At 49.1% G+C, this 20,831-nt stretch overlaps 1 protein-coding gene across 4 annotated transcripts; it reads left to right on the top strand.

The window, feature by feature from the left end:
* The first annotated feature begins 6,459 nt into the window (after window positions 1–6,459).
* Window positions 6,460–20,609, top strand: ZNF16 (zinc finger protein 16). 4 transcript variants are annotated; one of them, XM_082433351.1, is made up of 3 exons: window positions 6,460–6,708; window positions 9,715–9,919; window positions 18,398–20,609. In XM_082433351.1, the coding sequence occupies exons 1-3, from the start codon at window positions 6,475–6,477 to the stop codon at window positions 20,161–20,163; spliced, it is 2,205 nt and encodes a 734-aa protein (XP_082289477.1). In that variant the 5' UTR covers window positions 6,460–6,474; the 3' UTR covers window positions 20,164–20,609. The 4 variants fall into 4 exon arrangements, with proteins under 4 accessions (XP_082289477.1, XP_082289476.1, XP_082289475.1 ...); XM_082433350.1 differs by having other exon boundaries at window positions 6,460–6,906; XM_082433349.1 differs by having other exon boundaries at window positions 6,460–6,912.
* The last annotated feature ends 222 nt before the right edge of the window (window positions 20,610–20,831 follow it).

The raw sequence follows: 20,831 nt of genomic DNA, 5'->3' as shown, positions 1-20,831 counted from the left end.
CAGGCTTTGATCTAGTGCACCCAGGCTCCAAGGACTGACAGCTCCCCTAGGTCCTGCCAGCTAAGGGAGAACAGGGCAGTGGGAGGGAGTGCAGGCTGCCCAGAACCCACCTCTAGCAGATCCTCCCTGAGGCAGTAGACCTGCTGGTCGTCCGCATGGCATTTATTGTGAGAAAAACTAGAGAACCAGGCTATGATAGCCCTGAGACCCAGGAAGCAGCAGAAAATCAACGTGGAAGCCGGGAGCCTCACGGAGCTTCCGTTCAACCCACGCGTTCATTCTCACACCTCCAGGTTCTTGGCCCGTAAAGCCCTGGTGGAGGTGGGAGAGGGGCCGGAGCCAGGCTGTCTCAGGCATGCACACGTGTGGGCGGCAAGTGCAGACAGTCTTCTGTGACATCCCGAACCGAAAGAGCCAGGGCCAGTCTAGCAGTGAGGCTGGGTAAGGGCAGCAGGAAGGGCGTGGAGGGCAGTGAGCTGAGGGGAGTCTGCACGAGGGCATGAAGCACGGGCCCCAAGGTCTGAGAGAGACAGTGCATGCACCTGCAGTGAGGCTTTGGGGCGGGCACAGGAGGGCTGCTGGGGAGCCGGAGTCTAGTCTTCAAAATGTGGGGCTGCTTGAAGAGAGCATGGTGTTGGCCACTGGGAACACTTGAGGCCCCAGGTGTAGAATGGGGTGCCCTGGAGAGGAGCAGTGGAGCTGCTGCTGGCACAGTGAGGGAGCCAACTCTGCGGTGTTAAAGCAGTGAGGGGCCTCCGCAAAATGGAGCCATGGGGAGTGAGCAGTGACCCCCCGGGGTCTCATCAAGAAAGCTCCAGAGAACACCCCCAAGGCATCAGTTGGCCTCTATTTGGCCTGTTGGAACCGTGGTGATGGGCTCCCCCTTTGAAACCGAGAAGGTGGCCCTGATGATACCTGAATCGCCTTTATGACCATTCTTCCCATGTCTTGCAGAAAAGTGCACGTCATAGCCAAATAGCTCTATGGTTCAGTCCTGCGGGAGCTCAGAAGTGTTTCTGCTCATATAATCCCATAATCTCTTTACTGAGTAATAACCTAGCCACATCCGTGGTGTCCTCTTCCAAACGTACTTTCTCATTTTTTGCAATATGGACAGGCTGAGAATTTTCCAAATCTTTACATTCTAGTTCCTTTTTGCTTAACAATGCCTCTTCAATTCACTTCACTCCTCTCACATTTTACTCTAAGAGTCACTCCTTCAACACTTTGCTTAGAAATCATCTCAGCTAGGGACTTCCCTGGTGGTCCAGTGGTTAAGACTCCACACTCCCAAAGCAGGGGGCCCAGGTTTGATCCCTGGCCAGGGAACTAGATCCCACATGCCACATCTAAGAGCCCACATGCCGCTACTAAAGATCCCGTGTGCCGCAACTAAGACCCCGTGCAGCCAAATAAATAAGTATTAAAAAAAAAAATCTCCTCAGCTAAAAATCCAGTTTTATTGCTCAAGTTCTACTTCCCACAAACACAATTCAGCCAAGTTCTTTGCCACTTTATAACCATGGTCACCTTTCTTCAAATTTCCGATAACATGTTCCTCTTTTTCATTTGAAGCCTCACCAGAATGGCCTCTACTGTCCATATTTCTACCGACATTCTATACATGATTACTTATATATTCTCCAAGAAGACGGGACCTCTCTCTACAGCTCTCCTCTTTTCTTTCTGTGTTCTCCCCAGAGCTGCCGTTTACATCCACATTCCTTGCTTGCACCTCAGGACTCCCAGCCTTGACACACCACCCAGTTCCAAGGCCACTTCCACATTTTTAGACATTTGTTACTCAGCACTCCTCGGCACAAAAATCTTTATGAGTCAGCTTGGGCTATCGTATCATGACACTATTGACTAGTTGGCTTAAAAAATAGGAATTTTTGACTGGGAAGTCCAAGATTAAGGTGGTGGGCAATTCAGTTCCCTGGTGAGGGCTCTTTTCCTGGTTTGCAATCTGACACCTTCTTACTGTCTTCACATGGGGTGGGGGTTGGGAAGGTGGGGGGAACAGGCCAGAGAGCACCCTCGAGCTCACATACTCTGGTCTCTTCCTCTTCTTATAAGGACACTAGTTTTGTCAATGGCCCCGCCCACATGACCTCATCTAAACCTAATTACCTCCCAGAGGTCCCTCCTCCAGATACCATCACTTTGGGAAGTTAGGCTTCAACATATGAATGTAAGGAGGACACAAACATTCAGTCCATAACAACTAGTTTTGATTTCTTCATTTTATGCTTTTATCTAGTTTTATGTTTTGTTTTTGTTTTTTAGCAATCAACCATTTAACAGAAATTTTCAGGCTTCACTATATAGTTTGTCTTGTGAAAAGCAATTTTGGGTAGTTTTTATGGCCCATTCTTATTTTCAGTTTTTTCCCCCTTTCTTTTCCTTCTAAATTTATTAAATAACTTCTTCTCAATACATTTCTTAGTGGTCTATTATGTATTACAGTAAAAACACCACCATCTCATGAATTAGTCTAGAATTAAATGATTTTTTTGCAAGGTTGATGAAAAACACTACTATTCAACCAATCTGAACCGTCACAGAAAAACAAAGGTAGATGTGCTGACACTGAGAGGGACAGCCAGTGCTCCTAAGGTGGTGACTTTCTAACCACCAGCCTACACCCCACCCCTGACCAGAACCTGAGGCCCACTGGAGAAGGGGTTTGGGCAGAGCCTGGGAACCAATGATCAACCATGTTCTATTCAAACGTGCTTTTCACTGGGCACATTATGGTGGGTTTTTGTCTTGGACATCTATCAGTGTTTTCCTCCTTAGTTTTCTGATGTTGTTGCCTGGTTTTGTGTTGACTGAGTTATTTTCCCCTGTGGTGGACATGCAGAGCCTGCTGGTTCTTCCTGACTGTCTCTGCATTCTCCCTGTCCTTTTCAGGCATGAAATTTTACCTGACACTTGCCCATCCAAGCAAAGGTGATGTTTCCAAGTTGCGATGCAGTGAGATGTGGCATGTGGGTCACAGGCAGAAGGGATACGTGCGTCTTCAAGGTGTCACCTTGTCCTGTTCCCACTGGCTGAAATGGTGACTGAGCTCTGGGCAGGGTGGAGCCCTCGGGTAGAAGGGGCCTGTGCCCCTCCATCTTCATGAGGACGGCCACCACAGCCATGCGGTCTATCACAGGAGACAGGAGCCCTCTGCCTCACTGAAGCCAATGTTAGTTTTGAGCCTCTTTACATCAGCTGAGCTTTATTCTAACTAATCCAGTACTTGACACCTGGCAGTAGGTAGGTGCTGAAACAGAACCTACTACTTGTGCAGTTGGCTTAATGATCAGGCAGTGAGGGCAGAGGTGTTACAGGTGGAAAGCTGGTGACCCTTGCTATGCATGGAAAGGTATTTGGTATGACCCTTGCTTATGATGTATTAGAAGTAGACAACGTGTGACTAAAACTATAACCCTAGAGAAATTGGTTCAGAATTGTTTGGAATGTTGGCAAGGGTTGGTTACTTCTTGCCACTTTCAACAGAGCCCTCCTAGAGATGCTCAGGCTGCAGGAAGGCAGATGGAGGCACAGGTGGAGGAGAGCAGAGATGGACAAGGAGAGTTTCCCTCTGCCTATGGCCTGTGATTTGTGCTGACCAAGTCTGGTAAGCAGGCCTGGCATTGCAGGTGGCCTCAAGGTACCTTGAGTTGGAGAGAGAGAGGAGGAGGGCAAGCATATAGAGGGCAATAAATAAAAGACAAGGGACCTCGGGCTTTAACTCGTGACTAGATGGGGCCTTTGCATGTGGAACTAAATGGAAGTATGCAGACAAGAAGCTGACCCAGGCTTCCAACTGTCAATGAGGAGGCCCCTGTAAATCTGGACAGTCCCAGCCAGGGCAGCCTATCACCTCCCTCCTCAGGTGGGCAAGAGGATGGGTCATGGACAAGGAAGGCCCCCGGAGGGCCAAGTCAGACCTGATGAGGCCCAGGGCCCATAGAGCTCCTCCTGGAGCTGAGTCTGGGTACCGGGTGCTGTCCTGGAGCTCCTCCCTGCCAGGGAGAGGGGCTCCAGCACTCATGTGGAGTTGCCCACAGGGGACTCTGCACACCCCGCACAGAGATGATGGCTAAAGTCACTTACAGGTGTGAAATCATTGCATTTAAAATATGTACCAGGGACTTCCCTGGTGGTGCAGTGGTTAAGAATCTGCCTGCCAATGCAGGGGACATGGGTTCGAGCCCTTGTCTGGGAAGAGCCCACATGCCGCGGAGCAACTACGCCCGTGCGCCACAACTACTGAGCCTGTGCTCTAGAGCCCGCAAGCCCCAACTACTCAGCCCATGTGCCAAAACTACTGAAGCCTGTGTGCCTAGAGCCCTTGTTCCACAAGAGAAGCCACCGCAATGAGAAGCCCGAGCACCACAACGAAGAGTAGCCCCCGCTCGCCACAACTAGAGAAAGCCCGCGCACAGCAATGAACAGCCAATGCAGACAAAAGTAAGTAAATAAGATAAATAAATTTATTTTTAAAATATATATATATATATATATATATATATATATATACAGGGACTTCCCTGGCAGTCCAGTGGTTAAGACTCTGCGATTCCAGTGCAGGGGGTGCAGGGTCGATCCCTGGTTGGGGAATAAGATCCCACATGCCACAGCGTGGCCAGAAGATTTTTAAAAATAAATAAATAAATATTAAAAAATAAAATATCTACACAGTGTGCACAGCAACCCCACATCAGACTTTTCCTCGGACCCAGTCAGTATAGTTTGGACACTGCTGTGTTTCCCATCCTCCTCTTTCTCCACACTGCAACTTGGGTGTCAGGGGGCAGGCAACTTGCCCTTTAGTTATAGGACCTGGTGGAGAGGCTGCACCTTGTACAGAGGGACTCACCTGAGCTGCATCAGGGACTGGATGGGACTTGGGTTGTCCTCTTGGCAGGGGCTGCATCCTGCTGCAGCAGGTGACCACGTGGGAAGACTGGGAGAAGCAGCTCCTTATCCCTATTATCTGTTCTCCTCTTCCCCTCCAAGTCAGCAAGCGGAAAATCCTCAGCCAAGGAACCCCGGTCCCTGATCACTGCATAGGGGAACCTGCCATACAAACTTGTGACTTTACTTGAGAGAAAAATATTTGAACCTCAAGTGCCAACCCCGGCATTACCTAGGCTCCTAGCTCTTCCAGCCCAGCAGTGTGAAGCAGTATCTCATTGTCGTTTAATTTGCATTTCTCTGACGGCTAATCAGCAGAGCATCCCTTCCATCCCAGGGTCTCAAAAATATTTCCTGTGTATTTTTCTGCTAACCTCATTTCTTTACTGTCCATTTTTAGGTCTTTAGTTCATTTAGGAGACTACCACTGTTTGTGTTGTTAGATAGGGGTCTGGTTTTGTTTTTCTCCATTGCATGAAGTCATTTTCTCAACACCTTCTGCTAAACAACCCATCCTTTTGCCATTTATGGTGGTGCCACTTTTACCATCTATTAAATTCCATCTGTACAAAGTCTGACCCTGAGCTCTTTGTTGTGTCTTGAGTGCTCTTTGTTAATTCGCCAGTATTTCATAGTTTTTGTTGCTATTGTGGAAGATATTTCATTTTTTTTAAATATTTGTTTATTTGACTGCACCGGGTCTTAGTTGCGGCACTCGGGATCTTTTTTTAGTTGCGGCATGTGGGATCTAGTTCCCTGACCAGGGGTCGAAGCCGGGCCCCCTGCATTGGGAGCACGGAGTCTTAACCACTGGACCGCCAGGGAAGTCCCAAGACATTTCATTTTTGTTACATTATCTGATTGGTTATTGCTGGTTTGGAGAAATGTTCCTTTTTCTAACTTCTTAAGGATAAATGCTTTTGTCTTCTTTCATAAAGAAAAAGTATTTAAGGCGATATAGTCATATATATTTTTCTCTGAAAATATTCAGTGGATATTATATATTTTACACTTTACATTGGGTTCCGTAGGTGTGAGAATGAAGTGTTTTGCTTTTCACTGCCTTATAAATAGTCTGTAATTTTCCTGCTAGTATCATTTTTGATTCAAAGGTTATGTAGACAGTGTTTCGTAAACTCCAATAGTTAAAGAGTTTTGGGAGTCAACTTTTTATTATGTATTTCTATTCTAATTTTGGTAGTTTAAAATGCATACTTTAAAATATTTGTATTCTTTATGTCTAACTGTATAATCAATTTTTGTAAATGTTCCATGGACAGTCCCACGAAATGTATATTATCTACTTAAGGAATTTGAGTTTTTCCATCTATCTGTCGAATCATTTACTGATTGAGGGATTCAGTTTCTTCCACGTGCATCATCATGTTTTTATCAAGCAAAACCTGTTCCGATTCTAGGTACCTGTGTATCTAAGTCCCTGGTTCTCCCTGCATTTATAATCGCTTGTCTTTTTTTAGGTAGTTGCCACCTGGTTAGTTGCACGAACCGACTCTGATCGCGGGGCTCCCGGCGGCTCCTGGCACCTCGCGGGGGTCAAGTATGGAGCCACCGAGTCGCTCGTCCTCCCGCGGCCTAGAGCGGCCACACTGGGCTGGGCTGGGCGGGTCCGCGAGCCGGAAGTCGAGGCGGGACTTCCGGGGTCCGCCTAAGGGCCGAGTGGCCTGGGTCCCGCAGCCTTGTCCTCTTCCCGGAGCGACTCCCGGAGTTGGCGATTGGCGCGGTGGCGCTTCGGCGTTGCTGACCGCGCTCCCTCGTGACTCCGATGCCCCCGCGGTGGGTGCCGGCCCCGGGAGGCCTAGGCTCGGTGTGCGGGGGGGCCGTAAAGGGGCGTGGGCGGGTCACAGCCTTCGAGGGCCCCTCCCGGGAGGGCGTGCGAGGGGCGCCCTGCAGAGAGTGCGCGGCGGAGCCGAGCAACCCCTGACCTGGAGCCGGGCTGCGGGACCGCGTGGCGAGGCTGCTACAGTGCGACGGGCAAGTGTGCGCGAATAGTGTCCTGACGCGCGGGGTTGGGGCGGAGGAAGGGCCTCAGGAATTGGTGCGAACGTCGGAACTGTACGGAGCCGGGTGAGAAATGAATGGAGTTGTCGCTTGGCGCCAGGTGTCCTGCCTGGAGGCCCAGTCGGTGGTGGATTCGCCCTCCAGGTGGAGAACGGGCTCTAGGGATGGGGAGGAATTTATTCTCCCCCAGGGGAGTGGGACTGAGACTGGGTCATGCCCATCCCGTGGATGCCTGCTATGGACAAGTGGCTGCTGGTCTTCACAGTTGTATCTTTGCTTAGCACCAGGTTGAGCCCTTAGCCAGGAGAATCAGCTTCCAAGCTCACTGGTAGACTCCAATTCCTAAGGTTGCTTTTTCCTTGCTGACTGTTCTTAGCTCTTGGAGGCCCCACTCCTTGCATATGACCCGTGCATCTGAGTCAGCAACGGCTCATGTGATTAGATTGGGTCCACCAGGATAATCCAGGCCCGTAAACTTAATTTCCTCTGCAAAATCTCTTTCGCTGTGTAGTGTAGGTTCTAGGGATAGGATGTGGACATGGGTGAGGAGGAGCAATCTGCTACCACTGATTCAGTCTATGTTCTCCTGGGCAAGATCCCACAAACACTGAATTGAGAAAAACAAAATGTAAAATGAGCTTAGTTTTCGGGGCTTCCCGGGTGGCGCAGTGGTTAAGGATCCGCTTGCCAATGCAGGGGACATGGGTTCGAGCCCTGGTCTGGGAAGAGCCCACATGCCGCGGAGCAACGAAGCCCGTGCGCCACAACTACTGAGCCTGCGCTCTAGAGCCCGCGAGCCACAACTACTGAAGCCAGCGTGCCTAGAGCCCACGCTCCGCAACAAGAGAAACCACTGCAATGAGAAGCCCACACACCACAACAAAGAGTTGCTCCCGCTCACTGCAACGAGAGAAAGCACGCGTGCAGCAACAAAGATCCAACTCAGCCCTAAATAAATAAATAAATTTATTTATTTTAAAATGAGCTTAGTTTGGTACAATTTTTAGTAAAAAGGCAAAGAAAAAATACACATATTTTTTTGTGTAAGCTTAGAGTAATCAGGAAGGACACGTTGGAAACTGGGAAGGAGTAGTGTGGCTGGCTGGGAGATGTTTCACCTTAAGTCCTCTTTAACCTTTTGAATTTTGAGCCATATGACTGTGCCCCTATTCAGAAACTGATGATAATTTCAAGATTTTAAAATAAAATGAACTGAATAAATGTTACAAATGATTGACTCTCTCCTTGGAAGAAAGTGAAGGTTCGCCCCTTGGAAGCAGCATCTTCTCTGTCTGCTGCTACATGGATGAGTGCCTTGAGTCAGTGCTTTCCCTGCTTTGAATCTTATGCACCATCCCTCTGAGTGCCCGCGCCAGGTGAATCTTCCTAAGATGTTTCATTAGTTCTGTCTCCCAATGTAGAAATGTGGCTGGTGCCTCACTTTCATCAGCCAGTCAAGACCTCTTATAGTCTGTCCCCCAGCAACTGTCTCTGAGCTCTGTTCACATCTCTGCCCCATCTCACCCTTGCCTTCTACCTTTCCAGCCAGGCATGGCCTAAACCCTCTCTTCTCTGGGCCTGGTTAAATGCCCGCCTGCCCCAGGCTCCACCCCTTCTCTGCTACCTGTGCCCAGAGCACTTGCCCATCTCACTGATGCATTTGCTATCATCTGTCTCCCCACTGAAACCCATGAGGGTGATGGTCACATTGTTCCCGGAATAGATGCTGGCATATAGTGGGTGTTTTGGAAACACTGAAAGCATGTGTCCCAAGAAGAGAAATTGAGTCCAAGGGTTGGCAGGCAGTGTCTGCAATGGGCTTCTGCCTCATCTTCTCCACCCCTGAAGGGCAGACGGGTCACTGGTACCTGCTCATGGTACAATATGAATAAGGGGCCGAGGGATGTTGCCTCACTCCCAGATGGGCTGCTGGGCAGGGCATGGTGCATCTGCTCAGAGACAGGGCAGTGGGAGGGGTGGAGGAAATCAGTAACTTGGTCCACGTGGGGGACCCGTCATGTGTCTGGGTGGGAATGTCCTGTTCCTTGCTCAGAGAGACCACTTAAACCTGGAGATGAGCCCAGGTTTGTGACTCTTCACAGGATAAAGGATGTTGATGCCTCAGGACTGGATAGATTAACCAAGGAAGTTGGTATAGATGCAGAAGTGAACCCTGGAGCACCAACGTAAAGAGGGAGATAAGGAGGAGTCTGGGAGGGAACCACTGGTGCAGTGGGAGGACAACCCAGGAGGTTGGGGATGGGGACACCCACTCTGGATGCTGCCAGGGGGACACAACTCAGGGCTGACCAATAGGGTGGCACTGTGATGACTTTGTGCATGTCTGCAGCTCAGGCTACCCCTGGCCGCCCAACCTTTGGAGTTGCTGCTCCCCTGTGAGTGGGTCTGGTGGTCCACCTTCAGGGTATTGTGTCAGGAACAAGCCCACCACAGCAGGCGCAGGCTCCATGGGAGCTGCTTTCCTCTTATCAGGGAAAGCTTGGGCCCTTCCAGGTGGTGCCAACAAGGCACTGTGTGCTCACCTTGCTCTGTGGTCAGCATCTCGCCGTTTCCCACCTGTGGCCCTGGCTTGTGAGTCTGTGTCCCCGTGGCTGGCTGACCCTTCCCTTGGTTCCAAGATCAGGGAATGTGGCACCAATCACCAGGCCTTCCAGAGGTCTCAGGCTGCAGGGGTGAAGGAAGTGACCCCTGCCTGGTGGGTGGGTGAACCCCTGGAGTTAGTCCCTCTGCACACTCACCTGTGTCCTTGCTGGTCTCCAGGTCCCAGCCATGCCCAGCCTCAGAGTACGCCCTGAAGAGGCAGAAATGGAGCCCTCAGTTCCTGGACCATCTCCTTGGACCCCCAGAACACAGGCCTGTGTGAGTGATGCTCCTGCTGTGACCCACCCTGGATCTGCACTTCATGGTCCCCTCTGCTGTGGTGACGCTGAGCCAGAAGCCACCCCCCCTCACCATCAGCAGCCAGGTACTGGGTGTGAGTTCCCCACTGATGCCCTTGTTCTGAGGAGACTTTGTCTATATCACCCTGCACTTACCTCAGGAGGTGTGTGTGTCACCGTTAGGGGCAGAGTACCTTGTGGACTTGAGGGGCTAAGGCTGGAGGTCAAGGGTCCAAGAGAGGAAATTGGCCTGGCACCTGGCTGCCCTGGTGCCCTGAGTGGGACACTGCTTTCCTCGCCTGACATAGAGGGGTGTGACATGATGGTCACCAGCTGAGCCCTGCCTAACTTACTCACCAGGCTGGTGGTAGTCCGTGCCCTCAGGTCTCTGCCCTAATCCAAGCCTTGGCCCTGTTCCATTCACACTGCCCAGCTGCTCCCATCCCCGTCAGATACCAGAGAGTCCTTCCTGCACACCACTCACTAACTCTTCTCTTCTGTGGACCTCTCAGCAGTGATCAGGATGGTTACTCATTGTTAGCTTTCCTTACTGGGATCTGATGGTGGCTGTTTTACAAGAAGACACTCTTAACTACGTGGGACCTTTTGTCATACTCAGGACATCTGAGCAGAGTACGCTGTTCAGACGCTGTGTGGCCAGGGAAGGTTGGGCTAAGGACAGAGATGGCGCAAGGCAGTCCTAGGTGTGTTGGAGGGAGGAGATGGATAGAGGATGAAAAACATGACGGAGCCAAAGAAGTGGCCCTGAGGGACAAAGCCTGCTGCCAGATGGCCAGGGGTATACCAGGCAGAGAATGGTGAGTTAGGCCAGGACTCTTGCTCCAGGAAAAAAAACAGATTGATGGTAGCTCATGTTTTAAAAGCCATTTTGCTATAGAGCAAAATGGTGGAGTAGGCAGCTCCAAACACCCCTTTCTTCACATAAACTATTTAAAAAAAAAAACAAGTAAAAGCTATCAGGACCAACTTTGTCAGAAATCTAGAAAACAGGTTTACACAACCAAGCAAATGCTGAGTCAAGAAAAAGGCAACTTAAGATGGAAAGCTTTACACACTCTCCCTGGTTCAGCAGCGTATTGAAAGTGAGCAGCCTGTGTTCCCAGTGTGGGACCTGGTCCCTGGTTCCTGAAGGAGCAGAGCATAACTTATTCAGAAATTATTTTCTTTGTTCTGACCTGTGTGAGGTTGGATAAAGAATCGATGCAAAGTGTTTGTCCCTGTGTTGCCTAACTCAGAACATACTCAGCAGAAAAGTGGTGGGCTCAAAAACACTGAAAGGTGAACTAAAATCCCACAGCCACTTGGGACATCAGTTAACAGTATAGTTGACCTCCTAAAGCCTAGGAGGGAAAGTTGGAGAAATGAGGGCTTCAAAAGCACCCTTGTATATCAGGGAATTTAGAAAGCCACGTACCTGCCCAGGATAGGATATATACTCAGAAAAGACCTATGAAAAACAAAAAAAGAAAGAAAGAAAAGGTCTATGAAGATTGTAGCATAACCTGTAGCTGATCTCCAAGATTAATGAAAGCAGGAAGCCACAGCAGAGTAATAGTGTTAGTGTCCCAGGAGAGCCAACCCACAAAGGCTGGGAGAGGTGTATTATTTTTATTTTACTGTTAGTGTTCAAGGAACTCTCCATTCAAACAGTAGCTGTACACAAGCTAAAGAAACAGAGACCTTGGTGACCACACGTGACAAGGAATGCAGTCTTTGCAAAAGTAGTTTGGAAAGTGACTAAAAGAACAGATGACTGGAGCCTCCAACAATTAAGAATAGCAAACCCTGGAGGCAGGAGAAACTGATTTACAGAGTTATCACAGTAAATATTCAAATGTCCAGTTTTTAACAAAAAATCATAAAGAATACAAATAAGCAGGAAAATATGGCTGGCCCATTCAAGGGAAAAAAATTAATTGGCAGAAGTGTCCCTGAAAAAGCACAGATACTTGACAGACTAAATCAGCTATCTTAAATGTACTCAAAGATCTGAAAGAAACCATGGGCAAAGAACTAAAAACCATGTATGAACAAAATGAGAAAATCAGTAGAGATAATTATAAATATACAATTTATATTTTATTTATTATAAAAAGAAACAGAGTGTAAGTCCCAGAGCTGGGACTTCCCTGGTGGTCCAGTGGTTAAGACTCCATGCTTCCACTGCAGGGGGCATGGGTCCAATCCCTGGTCTCCCACATGCCATGTGGTGCAGCCAAAAATTTAAAAAAATGAAGTCCTAGATGTGAGAATTATAATAACTGAAATGAAGAGTTTGCTGGAGGGTTTCAACAGCAGATTTGAGCAGGCAATAGAATTGGTGAACTTGAAGACAGACAATTGACGTTATCCAGTCTGAGGAGCAGGAAGAAAAAAGGTTGAAGAAAAGTGAACAGAGCCTAACAGACTTGTGGGATACCATCAAGGGAACCAACACACATATGGGAGGCCAAGAAAGAAGGGAGAGAGAGAAAGGGGCAGAAAGAATATTTGAATAGTGGCCAAAACATCTTAAATTTCATGAAAGACACGAACCTACACATCCAAAAAGCTCAGCAAACTCTGACTAGGATAGATTCAAAGAGATCTACACCAAGACTCATTATAATCAAATTGTCGAAAGACTGAATCTTGAAGACAACAAGAAAGAAGCAACCCGTCTTGTATAAGGGATCCTCAATAAAATTAACAGCCAGTTTCTCATCAGAACCCTTGGAGGTTGGAAAGTAGTGGGATGACATATTTAAACTGCTGGGAGAATGAAACTGCCAACTAAGAATTCTACATCTGGCAAAATTACCTTTCAGAGTGAAGGCAAAGCTAAGATATTCTCAGATAAAAGCTGAGGATGTTTATTACCAATAGACGTGCTCTGTAGGAAGTGTCAGAGAGAGGGACTTCGCTGGTGGTCTAGTGGTTAAGAATCCACCTTCCAGTGCACAGAATATGCATTCGATCCCTGGTTGGGGAACTAAGATCCCACATGCTGTGGGGCAACTAAGCCCACATGCTCTGGAGCCCACGCGCCACAACTAGAGAGCCCACGCACTGCCACTACTGGGTCCACTTGCTCTGGAGCCTGCACACCCCAACTACAGAGAAGCCCACATGCCACAATGAAAGATCCCATGTGCCACAACTAAGACCTGATGCAGCCAAATATTTAAAAAGAAGAAGAAGAAGTGTCAGAGGGGTTCTTACCCGTTAAGATAAAAGGATATGAGACAGGAACTCAAAGCCATACAAAGAACTAAAGAACTCTGGTAAAATTAACCACATAGGTAAGGGTAAAAGCTAGTATTATTGTATTTTTGGTTTATAAACCCACTTTTTATTTCCTATATGATTTAAAAGACAAATGCATAAAAATAATCATAAACCTATACTATTGAACATACAGCACATAAAGATACATTTGTGACAGCAACCTCATAAAAGTGGGAACATATCTGTATAGGAGCAGAGTTTTTGTATGCTGTTGTGGCTAAGTTGGTAACAGTTCAAACTCGATGGCTCTATTCTGGGGATTTAATGTACAGCATGGTGACTATAGTTAATAATGTATACTTGGCAATTGCTAAGAGAGTAGATCTTAAAAGTTGTCACCACACACACATACACAAAAAATAGTAACTATGTGAGGTGACGGATGTGTTAACTAACCCTATGGTGGTCATCATTTTGCATATATATGTGTATCAAATCATCCCATTGTACACCTTAAATTTACATGATGTTATATGGCAATTATATTTCAATAAAGCTGGGGGCAGGGGACCAAAACAGCTGAAGGGGGTGGGAAACCAAACCAGATTGTTTTAGGATGTTAAGATATTAAATATAATCCCCATGATACCACTAAGAAAATATCTTTAAAATATACACAAAAGGAATAAAAAAGAAAATGGTACACTACAAAAATTAAACTGAGGGATTTCCCTGGTGGCACAGTGGTTAAGAATCCGCCTGCCAATGCAGGGGACATGGGTTCGAGCCCTAGTCCAGGAAGATCCCACATGCCGCAGAGCAACGAAGCCCATTTGCCACTACTACTGAGCCTGCGCTCTAGAGCCCGCGAGCCACAACTACTGAGCCCACGTGCCACAACTACTGAAGCCTGCGTGCCTAGAGCCCGTGCTCCGCAACAAGAGAAGCCACCGCAATGAGAACCCCATGCACTGCAACGAAGAGAATTCCCCGCTCGCCACAACTCGAGAAAGCCCGCGCACAGCAACGAAGACCCAATGCAGCTGTAAATAAATTAATTAATTAATTAATTAATTTATGTTTTTAAAAAAAGAAAGAAAGGATACCTAAATAATTGAAAAGACATGCCCTGTCCATGGATTGGTCTTAATAGTGTTATGATGTCAGTGCTATCCAGAGCAACCTACAGATTCAATACAATCCCTGTCAAAATTCCAACAGCCTTTTTTCAGAAATGAAAAAGTCAGTCCTCAAATTAATATGGAATTCAAGGGACCCCAAATAACCAAAACAAGCTTGAAAAAGAACAAAATCAGAGAACTCATTTTTCCCAGTTTCAAAACTTACTACAAAGCTGCAGTAATCAAAACAGTTTGGTACTGACATAGGATAAGCATACAGAACAATGCAATAGAATTGAGAGTCTAGAAATAAGCCCATACATCTGAGGCCAATTGATTTTCAACCAGTGTGTGAAGACCATTCAGTGAAGAGAGAGAACTCTGTTAAATAAATGGTGCTGGGACAAGTGGATTTCCATGTGCAGAAGAGTGAACTTGGCCCCCTACCTCATGCCATATGCAAAAATTAACTCAGAATCATCCAACTACCAAATTCAAGAACTGAAGTCATAAAACTGTTAGAAGAAAACATTACATTTTCATAACGTTGGGTTTGGCAGTAGATTCTTAGATACAACACCAAAAGCATGAACAACAAAAGAAAAAGGTAAATTGGACTTCATCAAAATTAAAGACTTTGGGGGCTTCCCTGGTGGCTCAGTGGTTAAGAATCCACCTGTCAATGCAGGGGACATGGGTTCGAGCCCTGGTCGGGAAGATCCCACATGCCGCGGAGCAACTAAGCCCGTGTGCCACAACTCCTGAGCCTGCGCTCTAGAGCCCGGGAGCCACAACTACTGAAGCCTGTGCGCCTAGAGCCCGTGCTGCACAAGAGAAGGCCCCGCTCACCGCAACTAGAGAAAGCCTGCGCACAGCAACGAAGACCCAACGCAGCCAAAAATAAATAAATAAATAAATTTAAATTAAAAAAAAAATTAAAGACTTTGGGGCATGAAAGGACATTATGAAAAAAGTGAAATGACGTCCTACAGAATGTGAGAAAATCTTTGCAAATTGTATATCTGGTAAAGGTCTAGTACCCAGAATATATAAAGGACTCTTACAACTCAACAACAAAAGACAAACAAGCCACTCTTTAAATGAGCAAGGGACTTGAATAAACATTTCTCCAAAGAAAATATACAAATGACCAACTAGCAAACAAAAAGATGCCCAAATTCATCCGTGATTTGAGAAACGAAATCAAAACCCGAGTAAGATTACCACTTCACACCCACTAGGATGGCTGTAATAATAAAGTAAATAATTAACAAGTGCTTTCAAGGATTTGGAGATACTGGAACCCTCATACATTGCTGATGGGAATGTAAAATGGTACAGCCACTCTGGAATACAATTTGGCAGTTCCTCGAAAGTTTAAACATAGCATTACCACATGACCCAGCAATTCCACTGCTAGATATATGCGCAAAGAATTCAAGGCAGATACCCAAACAAGTACATGTACATCGTGTTCATAGCACTATTCACAATAGCCAGGAGGTGTAAACAGCCCAGACATCCATCAGTGGATGAATGTATAAGCCAAATGTGCTTTAACTACACCATGGAATATTATTCAGTCAAAAAAGGGAGTGAAGCTCCCTTATTTACACCTGCTGCAGTGTGCCTCAAAAGTCACATATCATATGAGTTCACTCATACAAGATGTCAGGAGTAGGTAAATCCATGGAGACAAAATGCAGCTTTGTGGTTACCAGGAGCTGGGGGCCAGGAGATACGGAGATAAACTAGTGCATAGGGGCTTTGGGATGATGGAAATGTCTTGGGACAAGATAAAGATGCTGATCACACAACATTGTAAATGCACTAAATGCCACTGAATTGCTCATTTCAAACAGTTAATTTTATGTTTATCAATTTCACCTCAACAAACTATTAAGTAAAATGAAAACAGAGCCCCTGTGGGAGATGGGAGACTAACGGAGCCCCCGCCCGAGGCTGTGGTGCCACTGGGGTCTGTGTGGCAGACGGCAGGGTGAGCACTGGAGAGCCACGGCTCTGCCCCTCAACAGCCACAGCCACACGTGGCGCTCACAAGCGTGGCTTTGATGGGGGTACTTCTTCACAAACATGGAAACAACTAATCATAAAGGTCTTTAGTGTTGTCTTTCAGGAAAGCTAACAGGTTTGCTGTGTGCTGGAAGGGCTCAGAGTCTTCACCCTTTTCTCCATTTGGTGTCACACTTGCGGGGGCAGCACGGACAGTGCAAACAAGTGTATTTGTTTTCAAATCTTTTCCTTCACCATTAAACCCAATTTTTTTTTTAAGATTTTTCTTAAGGGAAGCCATATTTCTATGACTTTATATTTCCTTTCAAAAGAGGAACTTTCATTATTTTTCCAATAGTTCTTATGTTGCAGAGGAGAATTGTATCCAGTTTAGCAAATCAAAAATGCCCTCTCATCATCCTCACCTCACTCGCTCTTGTTTCCTGTCTCAGTAAACTTCTTCCAGGTCGACAGTAGCTCTGGCTCAAAAACCAGTTCCTATTGCCACCACCTCCTGAGCCACACTAGTGACCTTACCTCAATCAGGGTTCAGCAAGCCATGGCCTACAGGCCAGATCCAGCTAGCCAGTCGTTTGGGGCCTGCAAGGAAAGAACCGTTGAAGGATTTTTAAGGATTATAACAAAACAGACCATGTGACAGAGACCATGCAGCCACAAAGCCCAAGAAGGTCCCTCTCTGACCCTTTATGGAAAAGGTCCGTCCCTTCCCCACACGCAACCAGGAGAGGGCGGAGCCCCCCGGATCAGTCATGGGGTGCAGCGGGGGACATAGTGAGCCCTGTGTCATCCCATCCAGACCCTTGCTTCCTCCAGTGACCTCCCTGTCTGTCCCTGCAGCCCTCACTGTGCCTCCCCCCACCACCGTCAGTCCAGTGGCGTGTGGACATTACCACAGGTGCCCAGGGGCTGGGGCTCTGGGAGAAGACGGTAGCCCACGTGCAGCGAGTGATGACAGGCCTGCCTGAGGGTCAGCAGGAAGGCGGAGCACGGTGCCTGCACCTGTGTGCTGGCCACATGGCCAAGCTCCAAGGAGGGGGTCCTGGCAGAGACTCTATGCAGGGGCTTCCAGCTGGGCCGTGGGTCAGGTGACTGGAACGTGAACTGTCACCACCGGACACGTGGGCGTGATAGGCAAACAGGCTGAGCGTATGGCCAAGCTGGGTCTGCACTGAGATCCAAGGGTAACAGAAGCCTCCAGTTGGGGTGGGGGAGACAGACTGCTACTGTGGTGGTAGATTGAAGTTCCAGGTGGGGAGAGGCAGTTACCTTGAGCTGAGGGGCAGGTCAGAGGGCAGCAGGCCCAAGGAGGCTGGGGGTAGGGAGGGGTGTCCTTCACCCACCGACTCAGCACCACTGGGTGGCCCCAGCCCTGGGGCACGGAGCCCTGTCGGGGGCAGTGGTCAGAGAAGTCCTCTCCTGTGAGGTGACTGAGCCAAGACCGGCAGAAGGGAAGGGAAGGAGGGAGCGTGAGGACCGTCGGGGAGGGCAGACCCCAAGGTGGGTGGGTCCTTCCTGCTCAGGAGAAGCAGGAGCAGAGGGGGGAGGTTGTCAAGTGCTCTTGTCACCAGACTGCTGTGGGCGGGAGGGGAAGGTGGGAGGCCAGGTAAGCTGCTCCCCATCCAGGCAGGAGCAAAGAGTGGTTTGGCCTGGATGTCTCAGTTATTACGAGAGAGAGAGATCCAGTAGAGCAGAGTTTCCTTGTCCTTCAGGTGTGAAAAAGGGGGTGCCTCCCGGTGTGACAAGCAGCCTTGTGCACGTCTCTGTCATAGAAGGATGTATGTAGCAGCTGAACCCTGGTACCAGCTAACAAAGTGCAGTTTTCCTTGAACAGGTGGGAGGGTGAGTGCCTGGGTTTGGGACACGCTCCGAGGTAAAGCCAACAGGACCTGCTGATGACCTGCTGTGGGTCAGGGGAAGGACAGCCGAGGGGCTGCCTCGACTCAGGCCAGGATTTTGGCCAGCCTTAGTCGGGAGACTGCAGGTGCTTTCCTGAGATGTGGGGTCTGGGGGTCAGGTTAGGGTTGGTTTTCGGTTGCTGTGCAGCCTGGTCCCCTCAGCTCTGCCAGCCCCTCACAGTTCCCTCGAGAGACCTGGGACCACCACCCCCCGTGGGTCCCACGCTCCCAGACTTGCCTGTGTTTCCCTGTTTCCTTCCATGTGACTTCCTGTTTGTCATTTCAGATTGGGACCCCAGGACTGAGGGCAAGGAGTTTCTTCAGAAGGAAGAAGTTTCTGAGGATTTGGAATCACAGGCAGAAACATCAGAAAACCATGCCAGTGATGTTTCCCAGACGCCTGAGCTTGGAGAACTCTGTGACGGTGCATTAAAAAGAGACTGGGAGGCCCCTGAGGATGAGAGACAGGTGCAGTCCCCCTGCTGGGAGGGGGACTTCACACCAGTGCAAGTGCTTCTCAAGAGCTCCTCAGGAGAGAAAGAGGTGGAGTCTGACAACGTCAAGAGAGGCTTCAGTCTGAGCCCGAGCCCAGCGGCACGTCAGGGAGCCCCTGCAGAAGAGAGGCCACATCCGTACGACATGCATGGCCAGAGCTTCCCACGCAGCGTGGACCTAATCAGCTGCGAAGGGCTTCACACAGCCGGAAGCCCGTTCATATGCAACGAGTGTGGGAACACCTTCCAAGGAGGCCCCGATCTTATTCAGCATCAGACAGCACACACTGGACAGAAGTCCTTCATATGTAATGAGTGTGGAAGGCCCTTTAGCACACATTCAGACCTCCTCAGGCACCGGCTTACCCACCGCGGAGAGAAGCCGCATGTGTGTACTGAGTGTGGAAAGGCCTTCGGCCAGAGCTCCAGTCTTAAAAAGCACCAGAAGTCCCATGTGAGCGAGAAACCCTACGAATGCAGTGAGTGCGGGAAGGCCTTCAGGAGGACCTCCAACCTCATCCAGCATCAAAGAATCCACTCCGGGGAGAAGCCATACGTGTGCAACGCCTGCGGGAAGGCCTTCAGGCGGAGCTCCAACCTTATCAAACACCAGAGGGTCCACACAGGGGAGAAGCCCTTCGAGTGTGACGAGTGCGGGAAGGCCTTCAGCCAGAGCTCACACCTGAGGAAGCACCAGAGGGTCCACACCGGGGAGAGGCCTTATGCGTGTAGCGAGTGCGGCAAACCCTTCAGCCGGGTGTCCAACCTCATTAAGCATCACAGGGTCCACACGGGGGAGAAGCCCTACAAGTGCAGTGACTGCGGGAAGGCCTTCAGCCAGAGCTCCAGCCTCATCCAGCACCGGAGAATCCACACTGGAGAGAAACCTCACGTGTGCGGTGTGTGTGGGAAGGCCTTCAGCTACAGCTCAGTGCTCAGAAAGCACCAGATCATCCACACGGGAGAGAAGCCGTATGAGTGCAGCATCTGCGGGAAGGCCTTCAGCCACAGCTCTGCGCTCATCCAGCACCAGGGTGTGCACACGGGTGACAAGCCCTATGAGTGTCGCGAGTGCGGGAAGACCTTCGGTCGCAGCTCCAACCTCATCCTGCACCAGCGAGTTCACACTGGAGAGAAGCCCTATGAATGTACTGAGTGTGGGAAAACCTTCAGCCAGAGCTCAACTCTCATTCAGCATCAGAGGATCCATAACGGGTTGAAACCCCACGAGTGTAACCAGTGCGGCAAAGCCTTCAACCGGAGCTCGAACCTCATCCACCACCAGAAGGTCCACACTGGAGAGAAGCCCTACGCGTGCATCGAGTGTGGGAAGGGCTTCAGCCAGAGCTCGCACCTCATTCAGCATCAGATCATCCACACTGGCGAGAGGCCCTATCAGTGCAGTGAGTGTGGGAAGTCCTTCAGCCAGCGCTCGGTCCTCATCCAGCACCAGAGGATTCACACTGGGGTGAAGCCCTATGACTGCACGGCTTGTGGGAAAGCCTTCAGCCAGCGGTCAAAGTTGGTCAAGCACCAGCTGATTCACACCAGGGAGTGAAACCACATGAGGCTCCACCCCGACTCCCCTGGCAACGTCCCAGCCTCTCCCATCCTGCGACTTGAGCTGGGCTCTCTCAGTCCCTCCACTCCACAGCCACTATCCACAGAGGCCATTGTCCACAAACCAGAGACCCTCCTGTGAGACAGGCTCCCTCCCCTGATTCCCCTGCCATTGCTCCTGCTTCATGTGGCCTCATTTCTTTTTGGTTTGTTTTTCCAGTTTGTTATCAGACTGCCATATTTGTTAGAAGGGAAAAGATTATAGAGGCTGCATACTTATGAAGAGAGTTTATTACTGTAATGGAACATAACCAAGGAAGTAAACTGACATTTGGTTTGAGATAACCACAGTACTCCTTTTGCTTGGTCACTAGTCCTAAGAACTGAGTTCTTTGTCAATGGCTGTAGTTGGTATTCTGTTTACGTAAAGTCAGGTCAAGAGTGTTTCGGGTCTGGTTGCTGTCACCCTCCCCCAGAGGCGGTGCATACCTGTTACCACCAACTCCTCACCCCTCTCCCTCCCGTCCCATAATGGGATTCCCCCGCCGCCCCCTTTCCTTGGTGCCTGCCTGCAGCCTGAGGTCGTGGTTCTGCTCACTCTGCTGTGCCTCAGGCCCCCGTGGCCACACTCGGGGCTGCAGCACAATTAAACGTGAGGCTCTTTCC

Source organism: Balaenoptera physalus (assembly GCF_965194825.1).
Source record: "Balaenoptera physalus genome assembly, chromosome: 17".
In the NCBI taxonomy this organism is placed as follows: Eukaryota; Metazoa; Chordata; class Mammalia; order Artiodactyla; family Balaenopteridae; genus Balaenoptera; species Balaenoptera physalus.
This window is presented reverse-complemented; position numbering and strand designations above follow the sequence as displayed.